The sequence below is a fragment of the Aulonocara stuartgranti genome (genome assembly GCF_965226115.1).
Source record: "Aulonocara stuartgranti genome assembly, chromosome: 3".
NCBI classification, from domain to species: Eukaryota; Metazoa; Chordata; class Actinopteri; order Cichliformes; family Cichlidae; genus Aulonocara; species Aulonocara stuartgranti.
The window spans coordinates 19,161,300-19,178,711 of record NC_138941.1 but is presented as its reverse complement, the minus strand read 5'-3'; the positions used below and the strand labels follow the sequence as shown (position 1 = coordinate 19,178,711).

Sequence of the window (17,412 nt, the reverse complement as noted above, 5' to 3'; positions counted from 1 at the left end):
CAAAGTCCATTATGAGTTTTGGAGGTGGACATGGTCAAGACTTTTAAGAGTTGGCATAAGACTTCACTTCTTTATAGAGCTTATAGTTGGGGCTGGTTCAGGTCAGCCCTTAGTTATGCTGTCATAGCACCAGACTGCTGGGGGTTAGTGTCTACTCGTGTCATTGTATATATCCAGGAATATGTGCCTGAGGATAGTTGTCATGAAATCAATATTAAATCAAAGTTTTCCTTAATGACCATAGCTGGCATGAGTTCTCCAAAGCTGCCTGCTGTCTCAGGATCTGTCTCCAAAAAGGACCAGGGAGCGCTAACATGTTATGTTCTAGACTGATGAAGAAAATGCACATTAAACATAGTATAAACTCACTATGTTAAGTAATGTGAAGAGGATGCCTTTAGCTCCTATTGGGTTGGTTCCTTGATCAGTGCAATACAGAATCATTCATCTGGTTTGATGTAATGTCCTTCAAACACGTCAAAATGAGGCTCTGTAGTCTGTGTGGCCTCCACATGCCTGTATGACCTCACTACAACACCTGGGCATGCTCCTGATGAAGTGGCAGATGGTCTCCTGATGGATCTCCTCCCAGACTCCAGGACTAAAGCATCTGCCAACTCCTGGACAGTCTGTGGTGCAGTTGGTGGATGGAGCGAGACGTGATGTCCCAGATGTCCTCAAATGGATTCAGATCTGGGGAATGGGCGGGCCAGTCCACAGCATCAATGCCTTCGTCTTGCAGGAACTGCTGACACACTCCAGCCACATGAGGTCTAGCGCTGTCTTGCATTAGGAGGAACCCGGGGCCACCCGCACCAGCATTTAGTCTCACAAGGGGTCTGAGGATCTAATTTCAGCACCTAATGGCAGTCAGGCTACCTCTGCCGAGCACACGGAGGGCTGTGCGGTCCCCCAAAGAAATGCCACCCACACCATTAGTCACCCACTGCCCAACCATCATGCTGGTGGATGTTTCAGGCAGCAGAAGGTTCTCCAATATGTCTCCAGACTCTGTCACAAGTACTTAGTGTGAACTTGCTTTCATCTGTGAAGAGCACAGGGCGCCAGTGGCAAAGTTGCCAAGCTTGGTGTTCTCTGGCAAATGCCAAACATCCTGCACGGTGTTGGGCTGTAAGCACAACCCCCACCTGTGGACGTCGAGCCCTCATACCACCCTCATGGAGTCAGTATCTGACCGTTTGAGCAGACGTGCATATTTGTGGCCTGCTGGAGGTCATTTTGCACAGCTCTGGCCTTTCTTTCCTACCCCACAGTACCTTTCCTTATCTTTTGTTTCCTACTCTTTTACTTAGTCTTTGATCACGGTTGTCTTTCTAGATAATTAATGTCATTTGTTCTGGGGCGAGTCACTGGCTCGGGTGCATTCTGGGACTGTCAGTTCACCAGTGTGCTGGCATGCTTCTTAACAAACACACCACTACAGCAAACATCTCAGTTGTACTTGTTGATTTCTTCAACAAAACACTGAACAAAACATGTCCTTGTGAGTGTGCTGCCTGGTGCTTTTACATTTTGTGGTAATTTGAGCAGCCCAGAAAGCATCCTATGAATTAAATGATGTTATTGTATCTGAACATGTACACGAGTCATTAAATTAGATGGGAAAGAATGATTCAGGGTAAACAACTGCACCAAGGGAATTACATTTTTCTTCTCAACATGTAAAATGTCTGTTGATAAGCAATTTCTAAAACAGACATTATAAAAATCACATTAAACAGATGTGATTAACTTTTTATTCTAGCAAACATAACATCAATGATGACACAATCAGTCTTCATCAGAAGTGCTCAAATCACTCTCATCGTCTGGAACGTCCTCCTCCTCCTCCGAGTCCATTTCCAGGAGTGGTTGGTGGCTGAGGATTCTCTTGTACACGTCCTTTACTTTGAGCGTTTCAGCTTTCAGTTCACTTTGTTTTTAAACCAGGCTATGGAGTCCTTTCTGTGCATCCTCCGACATGCCAACAAGGGAGGCTGTAAAAACAACAAAACTATTAAATATAAGTAAAACAAACAAACAGACAAAAAAACTCACCTCATAAACACAAGGAGTTAGGATCATGTAATTAAACTTTTTTTAAGGGAGAAGGCAGTGTTAGCTAGCAACCCAAATATAGGTAAAAGATCCAGTAAGACTTTAGCATCTGCTCTTATTTTCAATCAATTCATCACCAAATGTATAAATAAATAAAAGATGTGCTTACAGTCTGAGGAGATTGTCCCCAACACCACAGATCGCATTTGCAACACTGTCCAGTGATGCTGCATCTCCCTGCAAAGGATCATCTCCTCCTCTCTCAGGCGCCTCACAGCCATCACCTTCTCAAAGACCTTTCTCTTTGTCCGGAGGTCAGCAGCAGCTGCAGTTTAACAACATCAGATGGGAAAACATAGTAGCATATTATGATTCAAGAACAAAAGATTCAACTGCTGCTCAGATACTGGGAGTTTGTTTAAAAAGGATATTTAGAAATCAAGAGCTTACGTTCACTTGTGCTCTGCCAGGGCCGAACGTCGCTCTGCATGAGGGCATCACTGGATACGATTTGCTTTGTTGCTTGTTTCCTTGTTGTAGTCGTCAACAGCAGCCGCCAAGCGTTTCTTCTCATCTAAGATGACCTTGTGAATTCTGTGTCGCCTCTTGTTGCTATCTGTAAATAATCATAAAAAGGAACACCTTCACATAATGCATATATTTACATTTTAATCTACACTCATCAATTCGTTTGCTAGAACAAATCACATCCAGCTTAAACAAACCTGGATCTGATTTTATTCTGTTTACAAAGTAGCTGTACAAGCTGTACAAACTGAGCATCAAACGGTCCGTTTCAAAGAAACTGTGACACCATTTTGTCTGTAAAGACTTTGTGTTCGCACTCTGATGATGACGACAAGCTCCTCTACTCGTGCCTGCAACGCTCCAAGGCTGCCATCAGTTTGATCCGTTTCTAAGTGAGAGGAATATTAATCAGAACACAGGATGAGTAACAGTCACCAAACTACAGTGGACTCTGTAATCACTGACTTGATGATATTCATTATAAGACATCTGGAGGCTTCATGTGCTGCATTATCATGAGATAACAAGTATGTTGGTGTTCAGCTTTATAAAACCAACTAGTACGACATCACTTCAACCCAGGTCCAATCCAATTTGATCAAACGCAACAACTCTGCCATCAATTCTGCTTTTACAAGCTTATTTTTCATTGTTTGTTGACACTGTCAGAAAGATCTTAACTCTAAGTTCTTTAATGAGGCCATGGTGGGTCCTGTTGTTATACACGAGTGCATTATATTGAGACTCACCTTCAGCCCATTGCTGCAGTGTGTCGTCATCCACACCCAGCTCATTTCTGCTCGCATTCAGGCTCTCCACTTGTTCTCTAAAGATCCTTATGATCTAAGAATACATTAATAAATGTCATTCATATGGACATTTTTAGAGTACTGGTGTTTCCCCCCCATTACCACACACATTAAAATGGGTGTTGAAAAAATGACCTTTAGATATCTCTGGCTCAAAGTGCGGCCCAGTTGTTCCACTTTCCTTTTGTTCCAGCCCAAAGCCAGGAGGCTCAGCATGTCTGTTCGCCCTGCATTTCAGTTAGTATACAAATAAGAATGAATGAGCAGGAGACTGAGTGGAATCTCACACACAGACACACACCTGCTTTAGACATGTACTTCGTTGTGATGGCCGCCCTAGACAGGAAACTGTTTACTTGTTCCACCTCTTCTCCAACTGTAGAACCGGCCCCATCCTGAAACGCACCTCCCCATTTGATCTATAGAAAGGAGGTCACAATACATGACTGCTGAATTCATTCAACCTTATAACAAAATGTCTTAAACGTATCCAAGACTACAAGCTGCAGTATACCTCGCACATCCAAGTGTGAGCTACTCAAAATGAAGTACACATTAAGATAAAGTCAAGTAAATAGTATTACGACAACACCAAGAGAAAAACAAAATAAATATCCACCCATCCAAATATGTATCCACACACACACACGTATGAGTATATGGTTATGGCGTTAACGTCATTTTAACAAGATTAACGCTGACAGCACTGATATATATGTGTATCTTACATCATTTGTGTGTCTCTGGATGTATTTCACAAACTCAGCAACTTCCTCATCTTTCTCAATGAAGACACCTTCAAAGTTCCCCTGCTCTGAAGTGCTGAACGAACACGGTGACAGTTGTTTGAAAAGAAACATCAAAATACAATTTTTGTACAAATCCATATTTGATTTATGTACACAATGCATAACGTACCTTGCATTTGATTGAAAGCGATAAAGCTTGCAGTTCCCATCAACTGAGACGGCGAGCATGTCTGGAGTGCAGGCAGGGCAGCTAAAGCATGGCTCCTTGCACATCCTGTCCACCTCAAACTTTACAGCACTCCACTCCAAGAAACTTTTACTGAAGGCATCAGCTGATATTCGGCCAGTCTTTTAAGTAGAGGACAAACAACAGAATATTCACGGACAGTCATCATAAACATTGATTTGCACAATTTCCTTAAACTTGACAAATTTAGAAACTCACCCTTCCAAAATGGGCTGTTCGTTCATCCAGCACTTTGACAAAGGCCTTAAGTGACATCCCTGCTGCAGCTTCTTAATGTCATAGAAAGACTGAAAGACATCCATTGAAAACAGGGTGCAGAAATTTAAGGTGCCAGGCCAATATCCACCACCCTGGAAGTCCTTAACTGAGGGGGACCACATTAGGCCACAGCTGGTGCAGCTCACCACTGGCAGTGCAAGGTTATAACGGCCTTTAGGAAGGATAAGGAGAAATCCAGTCATGGCTCAACAAAGACATTCATTTTTTCCCCATGTTGTTTTCAAAGCGGTCTGGTAAATCCAAATGACCTTTGACAGGTGCCCACATATACTGCGGGCCGAGGGTAATTCAAAACAATGTAGCAATGTACAATTTGCACTAAAACCTGCAAACACATCTATTGTGTATGTACTGTGTGACAAAAGAGCAACTTACCATTTATGGTTACAAGAGCCACAATTGCACCAGGTGAAACCTCAACGTTACCTGCTGGGCAGTCACACACAGTCTGGTCTTTGCACAGGCAACAGCCGAACTAACATTAAAACACACAATATATATAAAAAGAATTGGAAATTAAATGATACACAATAAATATACAATAACAGCACACACTCATAGTACATAGCAATAAATGCATAAGACTTAAAAACCGTACATATTGGATTGTGAAACTCTGATGAAGGCTGCAAAAACCCTCCTGTTACTGCCTCTCTGCTGTGCAGGACAAAGCGTGTGTGAACTGCAATATCACAGTCAGCACAAAGGAATGGAAGAGGCAGGCAGTCCAGACACCTCACAACTACTTGTTTGCCACACTGACACACACGGTGTGACTGTGGATCCAGAGTAGCTAACATATTGTCTATAAGACAAGGCCTGGCCTCTTTCCACTTTAGCAAGGACACCATGTTTCTGATCGCCCAGTGAGTAGCAGCTGACTCAGACAACGTCTCACAAGTCATGGCTGCGTCCTCTTCTCCATCCTCCAACAACTGAAGGAGCTCCTGACGAAGCACCTCAGTTCCACACACTAACAGAAAAAAAATAAAGAAACTCTTCCACAAAGTGAAAAACACTCTAGGCAGTATGTTTCTTAGGACTGCACAAAAGCCCTGCCTAACTCAACTATAACAACAAATATAAAAGTAAAGGAATCACAATATATACAAGAAGGTAAAGTACCTTTTGTTGGGTTGACACTGGCAACATAACTAGGTTCTTCACGTGGACACTGATGCTGATCTGCAGACACTGGGGGGAAAAAGAGATTGAAGAATATTTACTTACTGAAATTCTTTGGTGAAAACAAGTTGTGAGATAAAATCAATGGTTGTGAGAACACTGACCACGTGGCAACTAGTACTTCGACTGGATGATGGTCTTTGAGGAATAAAATCTCCCTGTCTGTCAAGGGCGGCATCACTTACATTTTGATTAGATACCTTGAGTTTGTAAATGATCAGATTCCATAATTGGAATACAATGTATCCAATTCAGGGTTGCAGGAGGATGAAGCCTATCCCAGCTGATACAGGACAAAGACAGGCTGCCAGTTTATTGCAGGGCTAACACGATATGTGTAACAGAAAATCCACTTAAATGTTTGATATTTCTTATAATAATCATAATTATGACTATTATTTAAAGGTTTCTTTAAATAATACATTTTGATTTTTTATAACCTCTAAAATATAAACCTGAGCTGTTTCAGATTCTGACCTCTGACCTCACTGCAGCTCCCTCTTGGAAGTACGTCTGCTTCTTGTCTACCCCCAGTGATGACCGCCTGCCCTTGATATCACGTACTGTACCTGAGGAACAAAAAAGGACAAACACTTGCCTTCATTTAAGAAGTACATTCATACAGAGGTAATCTATGGAAACACACTAGTTCACCCTTTGGGAGAAATCAGTTCCTGTGAAACATTTCTGTAAATGAACATCATGTGGAGAATGAATGAAATGAGTTCTTCAGGTGACTCAGCAGTCCCACACTGACAAATGAAATCTAGTTAAACTATTAAGCATATTTGCTCTTCTGAAATCTGTGTTAAACAACAACAAACATAAATTAGTAACAAAAATACAGCTGAGTAGAGGCTTTACAAACCACCAGCAGCCATAATGCTAAATTTTAATCTTCAAATGTTTCTGAGCCGTCTTCAACCTGCTTTTAACACATTAAAGTCCCACAGTCAATGCAGCCTGACTCAATCCTAGATGTTCAGCACACAGAGACACAGAGGTGCCGTTTAAAGTTTAGTGATAACCTGAGTCACTGATCATTTGCAGTATTACAGAGTCTGGCAGTCTTTGCATGATGTCCACGTCACTGTGAGTTTCTAGCTGACTCTCAGGTGTGACAGGTGTGCCAGCAGGAAAGAGTAATAATAACCTGCATCCTGAGGTTTGTCATGCAGGATTAAAGCAGCCAGGCTTTGTTCACACAGCTAGGATTGTATTTTACACTGACCCTGGGTCAGTATAAGTATCATACAGTTTAAACGAAGCACTGAAACTTGCACATATTTATTACAGATGCACTGAAGCTAATCGAGATATTTGCTGTCAGTCTGTGGCTGCGATTAAACACTTTACTGGAAACTTTATTAACTAGTAACTTCATCAGTCATGACAGAAGCTAATATTTCTGTGCTAACATCGTTTAAACAGTAACAGCTTTCCTCCAATATAAGCTAACGTTTACACCGTAACTTTAAGCTAGCACCATAAAGACGGTAAAACACGTAATAACATCTACAAATGCATCTTAAAGCTGTTATATTAGCACTCGGTGTATTACTAACATAACCACATTAACATTACTGACACTCGCTGACTTTTAATAGTCATTCTATAAATGCTGTCCGTTTAAATGGTCTTACCTGGTGGTCCATATGGTCCATAAGTGAAGCAGAGGGAGCCTGACCATGCGTCACACGTTTGACGAGTTGGGAGTGAGAACGTGTTTGGGCTATAAGGAACACACTCACTTCCTGAGCCCTGGGCAATAAGAGACGTTTTGTGTTTTATGATTTATTGATATGTTTGATCCTTTCTGACCTGCGTTAATGAAGCAGTCATTAGAGCACCATGTCCGCTAGAATAGTTCTGTAGTTTGATGCTTGAGTCGTTGCAGACTTGTTGAAACTCCCTCACCCGTCAAAGCAGCGTCTTTGTTATTCGCGTCCAGCAGATGGCAGTGTTTCACTGTCTGACGGCTGTCTGAAGCTTCAGCTGGATTATCCGTTTGCTATGTTTGCCATGTTACAGTGGGGAGGAAAAACTCCTTTTTAACAGGAATATCTAGACATGAGTGATTACTGCAGTGGGGCACTATCTGTGCTATCTATAAGAAATGTTAGCAACAATAAAACTCTGAGGATCAGGGCTCCATTTCACTCCAGTGTTCAGTGGCATTTTAAAAGAGTGAATACCGACGCTGAATGTCTTTGTAAAGCAAAAGCACTTTGTTAGCCTTTACAGAGCAAAGCTATGGATCAATGTGCAGTGAAGAAAAATCGAGGTGGCCAGTCTGTCCTTTCCTAACCAATCACAGAGCTCCTTACATTGTTGCGCTGGAGAATAACTAAATATAATATAAAGATGATATTGAAAATAATCTTTTGTAGAGTCACTACTTAGTGGGCAGAGGACAGTTATCACTTTGCTGGATGCTTTAAAGTCGCATGTTCTGTATTTGCTGTATGCAGATTAGCAGGATATTAACAGATTAACAGCTTTTATTAGACTTCATATGATAATCAACAGTGAAGTGTTTCTCTTTCAGTGTTTATTCTTGCTCATTGAATGATCTCTGTTCAGATAATATGCTGCACTCATCTCATGTTTCTTTAAATACGGCATCACTTGTCCAGCTGTCAAACTCTGAAAGAGTTACAGTTTCACCACTGAGCACTTTGAATGGTTATTCTTTTATTTAAAAGCACTTATTCTAGCTGCATCATCAATACGACAAAAACAGTGACTTCAACAAAAATTTATCTAAAAATATTTAGGGGGAAATGTTCCTACACCCCTCATGTAAATGTTACATCTCCAAAAGGGAGAAATAATCAGAATAAGGCGTAATCATTGTCATGATAATAATGACCATGAAAATGAAACTAGGCCTACCTTTAGTTCAGCACACTCAGTGTTGCATAAAGACATGCGAACATGCCATCATCCATTCTGGAGCCTACTTTTAAAAAGAGCGAGCTGTTTATTCTGGCTGAGTAGCAAACAGAACCAACCATGAAAACCTAAACTGGGAAAACACTCGGAAACCTTGAACACTGGGAATATGGAGACACAGGGGTAGGTGAACAGACACTGACAAAGGACAGAGGAAAACAGAGACAATATATATAAGACAAGAAGTAACACAGACACCCTTTTCGGTGACAAAAATGAGAAAATATCCAGTGAAAGGCAGTTCTCTTGGAAAAACTGCCTTATTGATGTCAACGGTCAGAGAAAAATGTCTGATAGGAAGGCAACCGTAGCTCATACAACCATTTGTTGCAACCAAAGAATGCAGAAGAGCGTTTTGGTCAGCTAAGAACAGGAAATTGAAGCTACAGTTCTCAAAATTTGACATGAGAAGATTGGATAAATGTTGCCTGGTCTGATGAGTCTTGATTTCTGCTCTGACATGCAGATGGTCGGGTCAGAATTTGGCATAAATAGCATGAAAGGATGGATCCATGCTGCCTCATGTCAGCTGTGCAGACTAGTGGTGGTGGTGTCACTGTGGGGGGGAGGGGCGGTATTTTCTTGCTGAAACGTTACATAGTGTGTGTGTGTGTGTGTGTGTGTGTGTGTGTGTGTGTGAGAGAGAACAACTTGAAACAAACTGCAGCAATAAGGGCAAACTAGTGCACAGTTATGTTTACGTGAGCGTTATTTTGTATGCATTTGTACAGTTCCATAACTGTGAGAATACATTGATAGCATTTAACTCTAGTAACAGGCATTTGTACCAGTAAGCATGAAAAAGTAGGGAAAAGAACTAGTATGTAAGCACTGACTAGTACTGTAAAGTATATGTGTATATAGGGCAACGTGGCTCAAGAGTTCGCAGTTCATCCTGTAATTGGAAGGTTGCCAGATTGAGCCCCGCCTCCGACAGTCTCGGTCGTTGTGTCCCGGGGCAAGACACTTCACCCGTTGCCTACTGGTGGTGGTCAGAGGGCCCGGTGGCGCCAGTGTCCGGCAGCCTCGCCTCTGTCAGTGCGCCCCAGGGCAGCTGTGGCTACAATGTAGCTGCCATCACCAGTGTGTGAATGTGTGAATGACTGAATGTAGTGTAAAGCTCTTTGGGGTCCTTGGGGACTAAGTAAAGCGCTGTACAAATACAGGCCATTTACTGTGCGTGTGTTTATGCTCAAGTGTATGAATAAATTAGTCAGTTTTAAACAGTTGCAATTTAAACAGTAGAAGAGTGGCACTATATTTATATATTTATAAAGAATTTCAAACAACAATTAATTGATGCTCAAAGCAGGTTTATTTAATTAATATCCAGATTTCCAATTAGTTCCCAATTCATTCAGCAGCAAATCACATCACCACTCACTTCAAGGCTGTATGTATTATTGTAAGGTAGACCCTACAATAGTACATACAGAGAACCCAACAATCATATGACCCCCTATGAGCAAGCACTTTGGCGACAGTGGGAAGGAAAAACTCCCTTTTTACAGGAAGAAACCTCCGGCAGAACCAGGCTCAGGTCGGGGCGGCCATCTGCTGCGACCGGTTGGGGTGAGAGAAGGAAGACGTTTGTTGTAGGTCTGATTGAAGGACTGATGTGATGGTAAGTTGTCTGCTGTTCCGCTTTGAATATTGAGAGATTAGTTGATGGATTTCAAGCCAAATTGTGCCCAAGTTTAAGACCATATTCATTGGTTGTTTTTGTTGATGTTATTGTTTTGGGCTTTTTTTCCACAAGAATTTCTAGCTCCCCTAGAATTCTGGCCACCCAAACGATGATTGCTGCTGAGAGAGCACAAGGTTTTGTCCCCCTGTACTATTCATGTCAGTGCAGGGGGTTCTCCTTGAGAGGCCAGGGTCGAAAAAGGGATGCTTCAGAACCTCCGAGGGTGTTATGCGCTGATTTGCATCCAAGGCCAACATTTCTTTGATTAGCCTTACAAATAATGTTTGGCCATTTTCCGGTCCTCGCCTAACCTTCAGCAGTTGTTCGAGGTCATCGAGACGCTTAAGTTGTATATATCGAGTTTCCTTGGATCGATAATCTGTCTCGTATTGAAATTGTTCTGGGGTCTTAAATGTCCAGCGCTGTTCGTTGTGGTTATCCTCGATGAAATAGCTGTCAGTGTACAAGCCAGACTCTAGAAGATGATCTGGTAGCTGACCCTGGGTTTCAATTATGAATTTCAAAACGTCATAATCGTCTTCCCCAGGATAGAGAGGCACCCCTGTAGCAAGCTCCACAGCTACCAGCCCCAGAGACCACATGTCGATTGCTTTGTCGTATGGAATGCCAAGCATAACCTCAGGTGCACAATAACCAATTGTCCCCACACGGTCACCAGGAATCACTACAGAAGCAGGACATGCGAGGCCAAAGTCTATGAGTTTGACTTTGACGGGAGACTCACTGCGGTTCACAACCATGATGTTTCCAGGTTTGAGGTCAGCATGCACTATTCCCACAGAACCCAGGTGGAACAGAGCATTTGCGAGCTGATGCAAAATTGGCCCGAGTTCTCTCATTGGGAGACCTTGGTTATTCCGGTCCCCAATGTAGTCCCACAGGCTTTGGTCGAGGAGTTCGAAATTCAAGCAAATGCGCTCTCCATCGAGGAAATAGCCGTTCCATTCGACAATGTTGCACCTGTCTGGATCCAAGCGTCGTAGCTGCTCCAGGATGAAAATTTCCAGTTTTGCCTGGAGCAGAATTTCAGGGTCGCTCTTGTTGACTTTAATAGCAACCGTTTTGTTGTTTTTTGTATCGCAACATCTGGTTACCAAACCAAAGCCTCCTTCTCCAAGGAAGGCCTCTACCACGTGGTGATCTCCTAAAATGGTCCCTTTCGTTATTTGAAGATCATCTTCAGAGGCAGATGGGTTGGCTGAGGTGTTGATGTCTCTTTTTTGAGGAAATTCAACTGAGTTTTGGAAACTGCAGCTGAATTTTTGCGATCCATGACTTTTCCAGCTTGAAGGCTGCTGAGAGAGCACAAGGAGTTCTCCCCCTGTACTATTCATGTCCGTGCAGGGGGTTCTCCTTGAGAGGCCAGGGTCGAAAAAGGGACGCTTCAGAACCTCCGAGGGTGTTATGCGCTGATTTGCATCCAAGGCCAACATTTCTTTGATTAGCCTTACAAATAATGTTTGGCCATTTTCCGGTCCTCGCCTAACCTTCAGCAGTTGTTCGAGGTCATCGAGACACTTAAGTTTTATCGATCGAGTTTCCTTGGATCGATAATCTGTCTCGTATTGAAATTGTTCTGGAGTCTTAAATGTCCAGCGCTGTTCGTTGTGGTTATCCTCGATGAAATAGCTGTCAGTGTACAAGCCAGACTCTAGAAGATGATCTGGTAGCTGACCCTGAGTTTCAATTATGAATTTCAAAACGTCATAATCGTCTTCCCCAGGATAGAGAGACACCCCTGTAGCAAGCTCCACAGCTACCAGCCCCAGAGACCACATGTCAATTGCTTCATCATATGGAGTGCCAAGCATAATCTCAGGTGCACAATAACCAATTGTCCCCACACAGTCACCAGGAATCACTGCAGAGGTGTTACATGCGATGCCAAAGTCTATAAGTTTGACTCTGACTTGAGACTCACTGCGGTTCACAACCATGATGTTGACAGGTTTGAGGTCAGCATGCACTATTCCCACAGAACCCAGGTGGAACAGAGCATTTGCGAGCTGATTCAAAATTGGCCTGATTTCTCTCATTGGGAGACCTTGGTTATTCCGGTCCCCTATGTAGTCTGACAGGCTTTGGTCGAGGAGTTCGAAATTCAAGCAAATGCGCTCTCCATCGAGGAAATAGCCGTTCCATTCGACAATGTTGCACCTGTCTGGATCCAAGCGTCGTAGCTGCTCCAGGATGAAAATTTCCAGTTTTGCCTGGAGCAGAATTTCAGGGTCGCTCTTGTTGACTTTAATAGCAACCGTTTTGTTGTTTTTTGTATCGCGACATTTCGTTACAACACCAAAGCTTCCTTCTCCAAGGAAAGCCTCCACCATGTGGTGATCTCCCAAAATGGTCCCTTTAGATATTCCAAGCTCATCTGAGCCGAAGGATGGGTTGGCTGACATGGTGTAATGTGTCTGTTTGCGCTGTGGATTGGTGAGAAACAAAACTGAACTTGTTTTGGTTTCTCTCGTAAATTGCTCTCAAAACTTCTCGAAAGGGTTTCAGTTGCTGCAGGTCAACGTCCGTTAAGCATAAAGTAACAGGTGAGCGCTCCTATTTATGGGTTTTGGGATCAAAGCAAAGTTATGACGTCAGAAAGGATCAAAGCAAAGTTACCGCGTCACAAGCGATCGAAGCGATTCTAATATGTGCGCATGCGCACACACGTGCTTGTACATTATAACTGTACATAATAATATCAATATCAATGATGATAGATTAAATAAATGGGTTTTTGAAAGACGCTTGTGCATTTTTAAAGTCTAAAGTGTTGAATTGATCTGAGTATGTCATCTGTTCAAAGCCTCTCCCAGTCAGTGCTGTTCTCTATGCCTGTCTTACTCTACATGATGTTATTAGCACAAACACTTTAAAGGTGATAATTAGGTTTACAACAATAACACAGACTGCAATGTAGTTAAGCGTCTTACAGTTAGTTTTGAATGAATGAACTTAAAAAACAACACAAGCAAAGATCTGTCTCCTCCTGTTTTTTGTGTCACATAAGAAAGAAGCATCAATATCTGATGAGAAGACTTATTAATTTGGCCTTTCACGTGGTCTTACTCAGGTGATGCCAAGTGAAATATGCATCCTTTTTATGGTAATATGCTGGAAAATGTTGAAAATGGACATTAAACGTGCTCACAAAGTGCTTGAATTTGACCCTGAAAGGTGTATGAAGCCAGAAAAAGTCACACTTGGAGTAAAAACCTCTCATAGCAAGTTAATCATATTCAATTGATTTGATGCTTTCAGCACAAAATTTAGCCACACAGTCAGGACAGCGTCTGATTTACCTTCATCGGTAAACATGTTTATGCAGTACATAGTAACAGTGTGGCTGAGTCCTCTGGTTCAAATCAGTTCCAGTACATTTGGAGATGTAAGTCTTAACCTTTCACATGCATCGGGAAGGAAAAAACATTTAATCTTCACAGTACTGCCGAAGTGCAGCGATACATTGTGAAGTGCACATTTCCATTTCTCATACAGTACCGAGCAAAAGTCTTGAACCACCCCCTTATTTTTTCGTGTTTTGCCAGGTCAGTCTGTGTTAACGGTGTTATTAACTGCATTCTTCAACTAAAGAAGTGAGAACAAATGATGTGGGCTTTTGTTTTTTTGCAATAGGCTGCAAGTAAATGTGTACAGATACAATTTAAAATTGGTTCTTTGTTAAGTTTTCTGGTCCTTTCCGTGACTTAGGTGTCTGTTTATGTTTGAATGTTTCAGAGATTAGTGTGAAGGGTCTTAACAGACAAAAAGTGGTCAAATACAAGCCCTGGATTAAAAATCAGAAACACTTTAAAAAGCCTGGAGAGCTATTCCTTAATACCACTTTAAAGATTACAGGGAAGTCCGGATCCCTGGAAGCAAATGAGGGATGGCTCAAGACTTTTGCACAGTGCTGTACATGTCATGTTCCCTGTTTTATAGCTCAGCTCAAACTGACACGTTCTCACTAACTGCTTCTCATTTTCTCCACAGTAAACTTTGACCACTTCCAGATACTGCGGGCCATCGGGAAAGGAAGCTTTGGAAAGGTAATGCAGCCTCCATTTTTCACGCCACTTGTATATTGTTTGCCCTTAATTACCCACCACGGTCGTCATCTCTAAAGAATCAGTGCAAGCGAAGCGAAATGTGCTGGGATTACACTTTAGTTCTCGTGTGCTGCTGTTATTTAATAACAGTTATAAATGCAGCTTATGTAATTATTTCTATAAAGTCAGTTAGAGGAGAGCCGATTTCTATTTCATCTCACTCAATCTAGGTGGGAATTTTGACCCCACGTCTCAATTTAATTACACAGCACATTGAATGTCTGGATGAGACTTCAGTAATGAATTCAGGACTGTGTGTGTGTGTGTGTGTGTGTGTGTGTGTGTGTGTGTGTGTGTGTGTGTGTGTGTGTGTGTGTGTGTGTGTGAGATACACAATTGGGGCTGCAGAGATTGGAATAGTTTACCTTCATTTTAAATATCACTGCCCTGTGCACATTGTCGGCTTTAAAATTCAAACTTAAAGAGTTTGTAAGTAAACTGGCTGAGATGAGACAGACGATGCACCGGGTCCTCGTCTGAGTGCTGGCTTTCAGTTGTGCTGTCTCTGTTGCCCAGCCATGCACACACAGACACTGTGCTACACTTACACAGTGAGACAGATGCTCACAGAGACGTCCAGATACATTTTGTCCTTGCTGGAGGTCATCTTGTGTTTTTTGGCCCACTGTGGCCTCACACCGAGCTCCTGCTGTTTTTTGAACACTTTAACAGCACCAGTCTTTAGCTTCCTGTTGAACACACTTAAGTGGGGGAGGTGTTATTATTAGTGGTAAATGATTTGTGTATTTGTTGGATGCACCTCAGAGCAACAGGAAACATGACACGACACGCTCCAGTAACCTGGAGTCTTTACAGTGAGGACACGCAAACATTAACCCTCTGCTCCTTACAGAAACTCTCTAAATCCTGTAAGTTTCTTGACTGCCACTTGGAAAGTTGAAACTTCAGCTCCCTCCACAGATTTTCTACAGTACTGATGTCTGGAGACTGACTAGACCACTCCATGATCTTATAGCACTTCTCCACTAGTACATACTCAGATCAGCTTGCTGTGACTCAACTCATTTTCCATTACAATCAAGTACCACCTAATGTGCGTGGGGTCATTACAGCAAAGCGGCCCGATGTCCATGTTGTCATTTATGAGCAACACGAATGCCACAACAAAGGAAGACGTCGCAGCGATGATGTATCTGTGGCTTTTTGTCACACTTGGAAACCACGGTGTTGTGCAGCTATTTGCCTTGTTGCAGGGTTTTTAAAAAACTGCAGTTTTGATTTTAGTGAAAGACACCGTCTCATGACTCATTGAGTGCCGCGACTGACAAGCCAATCCGTAGCCTGCAGTCTGACGATGTCACATTTCCTGACTGCTTGGAACCCCGACTAAGTCGTCCTGTAGCCCACATCATAATGTTTCCATCTCTCTGCTTGACTGCGGGGATGCTACTTTTTGCATCACACTCGTATTTCAAAAGGTCAGTTAAAGCCACATAATTGGAATTTGGTTTCATCTCCCCACAGCACTTTCTCCAAAGTCTTCCCTGAATCATTTAGATGTTCACTGGCACTTGAGATGGGCCTATACATGTTTCTCCTTGAACAGGTAGCTACCCTATGTTAGCCTAGCTTTCTATCACTGATGCTCTGTGTGTATTGTTATGGTTCAAAATATGGGGATGGAGACAAGAGACAAGAGAAAAAAACCACAATAACAACACTGGTCCGGCCGGGTTAAGTCAAACGATGATTTTAATGATCACACGCGTGGGAGATGGACACTGATGCAGACAGCCTCAGATCTCAAAATGGTGGAGCATTGCTCAAACTCTTATAGCCTCTGGTGCCTCCACCTTATCATAAAAGCCTAAACATTCACATGCTTTTCTCTCACACGGCGCCTAAGCTACGACCTTGGCTCCCCGTTTATCTGCTCCTGCTGAGTTGGGGCAGAAAACTCCAGCATGCTCTGTTCTCTTCTAATCAGACAAATAAGGCGATGACTTTCTGCAGCAGTATTATGCATCATAAAACAATATCATTCATCCACAATAAATCAGCAGTCTAATGTAATGCAAATCAGTTTAACTAATGCAATAGTTGTCAGCTTCTTCTAATTCAGGAGAATAATGCAAACTAAAACTACATAATAATTCACAATCTTTAGTTAGGGGTATAACATGGCATAAAATAATATTATAATCTAACAGTATGCTGCTGCCTCTCTCTCATGTTACTTAAAAAATTAACCCCACAGCTTCAATAACCGTATCTAAAAATCTCTCAGTGAAAGTTACGGTTGTAGGTTTGGAAACATTTTGGGGTAGCCAGTGTTAAATAGAGACAGGGCCACATTCTTTATCTAGTCATTGTAATGAAAGAAGCACATTAAAAACTATATGAGAGTTTGCTTTTAACAAGCATGTAATGACTCTACTTAGTTTAGGTAGTCTTAGGGAGTCAAACTGAAAGTAGCATTTTGTGGATGTTTTCCCTGCTGCCCGATTCCATCAGTCTCTTAAAGCATCATTTCTTATGCGCCCTGGTGTGACAGTGGTTTCATGGCGCTACAGGTTACCTGAGCACATCAGGTATATTACGGTTGAAAACCAGTGCCCGGCCTTCCAGTGGGTGTTCGACCCCTCGTGCACAGCTCAGGAGTCTAAACGACCCAGCAGTTATGGACATGTGTGTTTTTGGTGTGCTGTCCCTCGTTCTCCCTGCTTGCAGGTATATCTGTGTGTGTGTGTGGATGCCGGAGTTTCTGAGAGCACCTGTTTACAGGCACCTTCAGGCCTGGTGGGTGTGGCCCTGCCAGGTGGTTGGC

General features: G+C 42.4%; 2 protein-coding genes across 11 annotated transcripts in view; one reads left to right on the top strand and one right to left on the bottom strand.

Moving 5' to 3' along the window:
- The window catches only part of LOC309700493 (uncharacterized protein), a 2,098,293-nt gene that overhangs the window by 1,208,791 nt on the left and 872,090 nt on the right, over positions 1 to 17,412 (top strand). The gene's annotated exons all lie outside the window — the stretch shown is intronic.
- On the bottom strand, positions 1,750 to 7,583 carry LOC309700779 (uncharacterized protein). 10 transcript variants are annotated; one of them, XM_082524574.1, is made up of 15 exons: positions 7,499 to 7,583; positions 6,333 to 6,424; positions 5,796 to 5,864; positions 5,269 to 5,643; positions 5,046 to 5,145; positions 4,590 to 4,821; positions 4,314 to 4,492; positions 4,124 to 4,217; positions 3,697 to 3,814; positions 3,531 to 3,622; positions 3,336 to 3,429; positions 2,784 to 2,974; positions 2,509 to 2,674; positions 2,228 to 2,383; positions 1,750 to 1,997 (listed from the first exon to the last, which is right to left on the bottom strand). In XM_082524574.1, the coding sequence occupies exons 6-12, from the start codon at positions 4,644 to 4,646 to the stop codon at positions 2,841 to 2,843; spliced, it is 768 nt and encodes a 255-aa protein (XP_082380700.1). In that variant the 5' UTR covers positions 4,647 to 4,821; positions 5,046 to 5,145; positions 5,269 to 5,643; positions 5,796 to 5,864; positions 6,333 to 6,424; positions 7,499 to 7,583; the 3' UTR covers positions 1,750 to 1,997; positions 2,228 to 2,383; positions 2,509 to 2,674; positions 2,784 to 2,840. The 10 variants fall into 10 exon arrangements, with proteins under 10 accessions (XP_082380700.1, XP_082380702.1, XP_082380701.1 ...); XM_082524576.1 differs by having other exon boundaries at positions 5,269 to 5,327; XM_082524575.1 differs by lacking the exon at positions 5,269 to 5,643.

Bases quoted from the DNA above. Each gene is read 5' to 3' on its own strand.
- LOC309700779 (XM_082524567.1), bottom strand. From the start codon at position 5,575: ATGACTTGTGAGACGTTGTCTGAGTCAGCTGCTACTCACTGGGCGATC. The intron at 4,218-4,313 runs GTACGTTATGCA...GTGTTCGTTCAG, and splicing joins CGCTTTCAATCAAATGCAAG to CACTTCAGAGCAGGGGAACT. The intron at 3,430-3,530 runs GTCATTTTTTCA...ATGTATTCTTAG, and splicing joins TGAGCCAGAGATATCTAAAG to ATCATAAGGATCTTTAGAGA.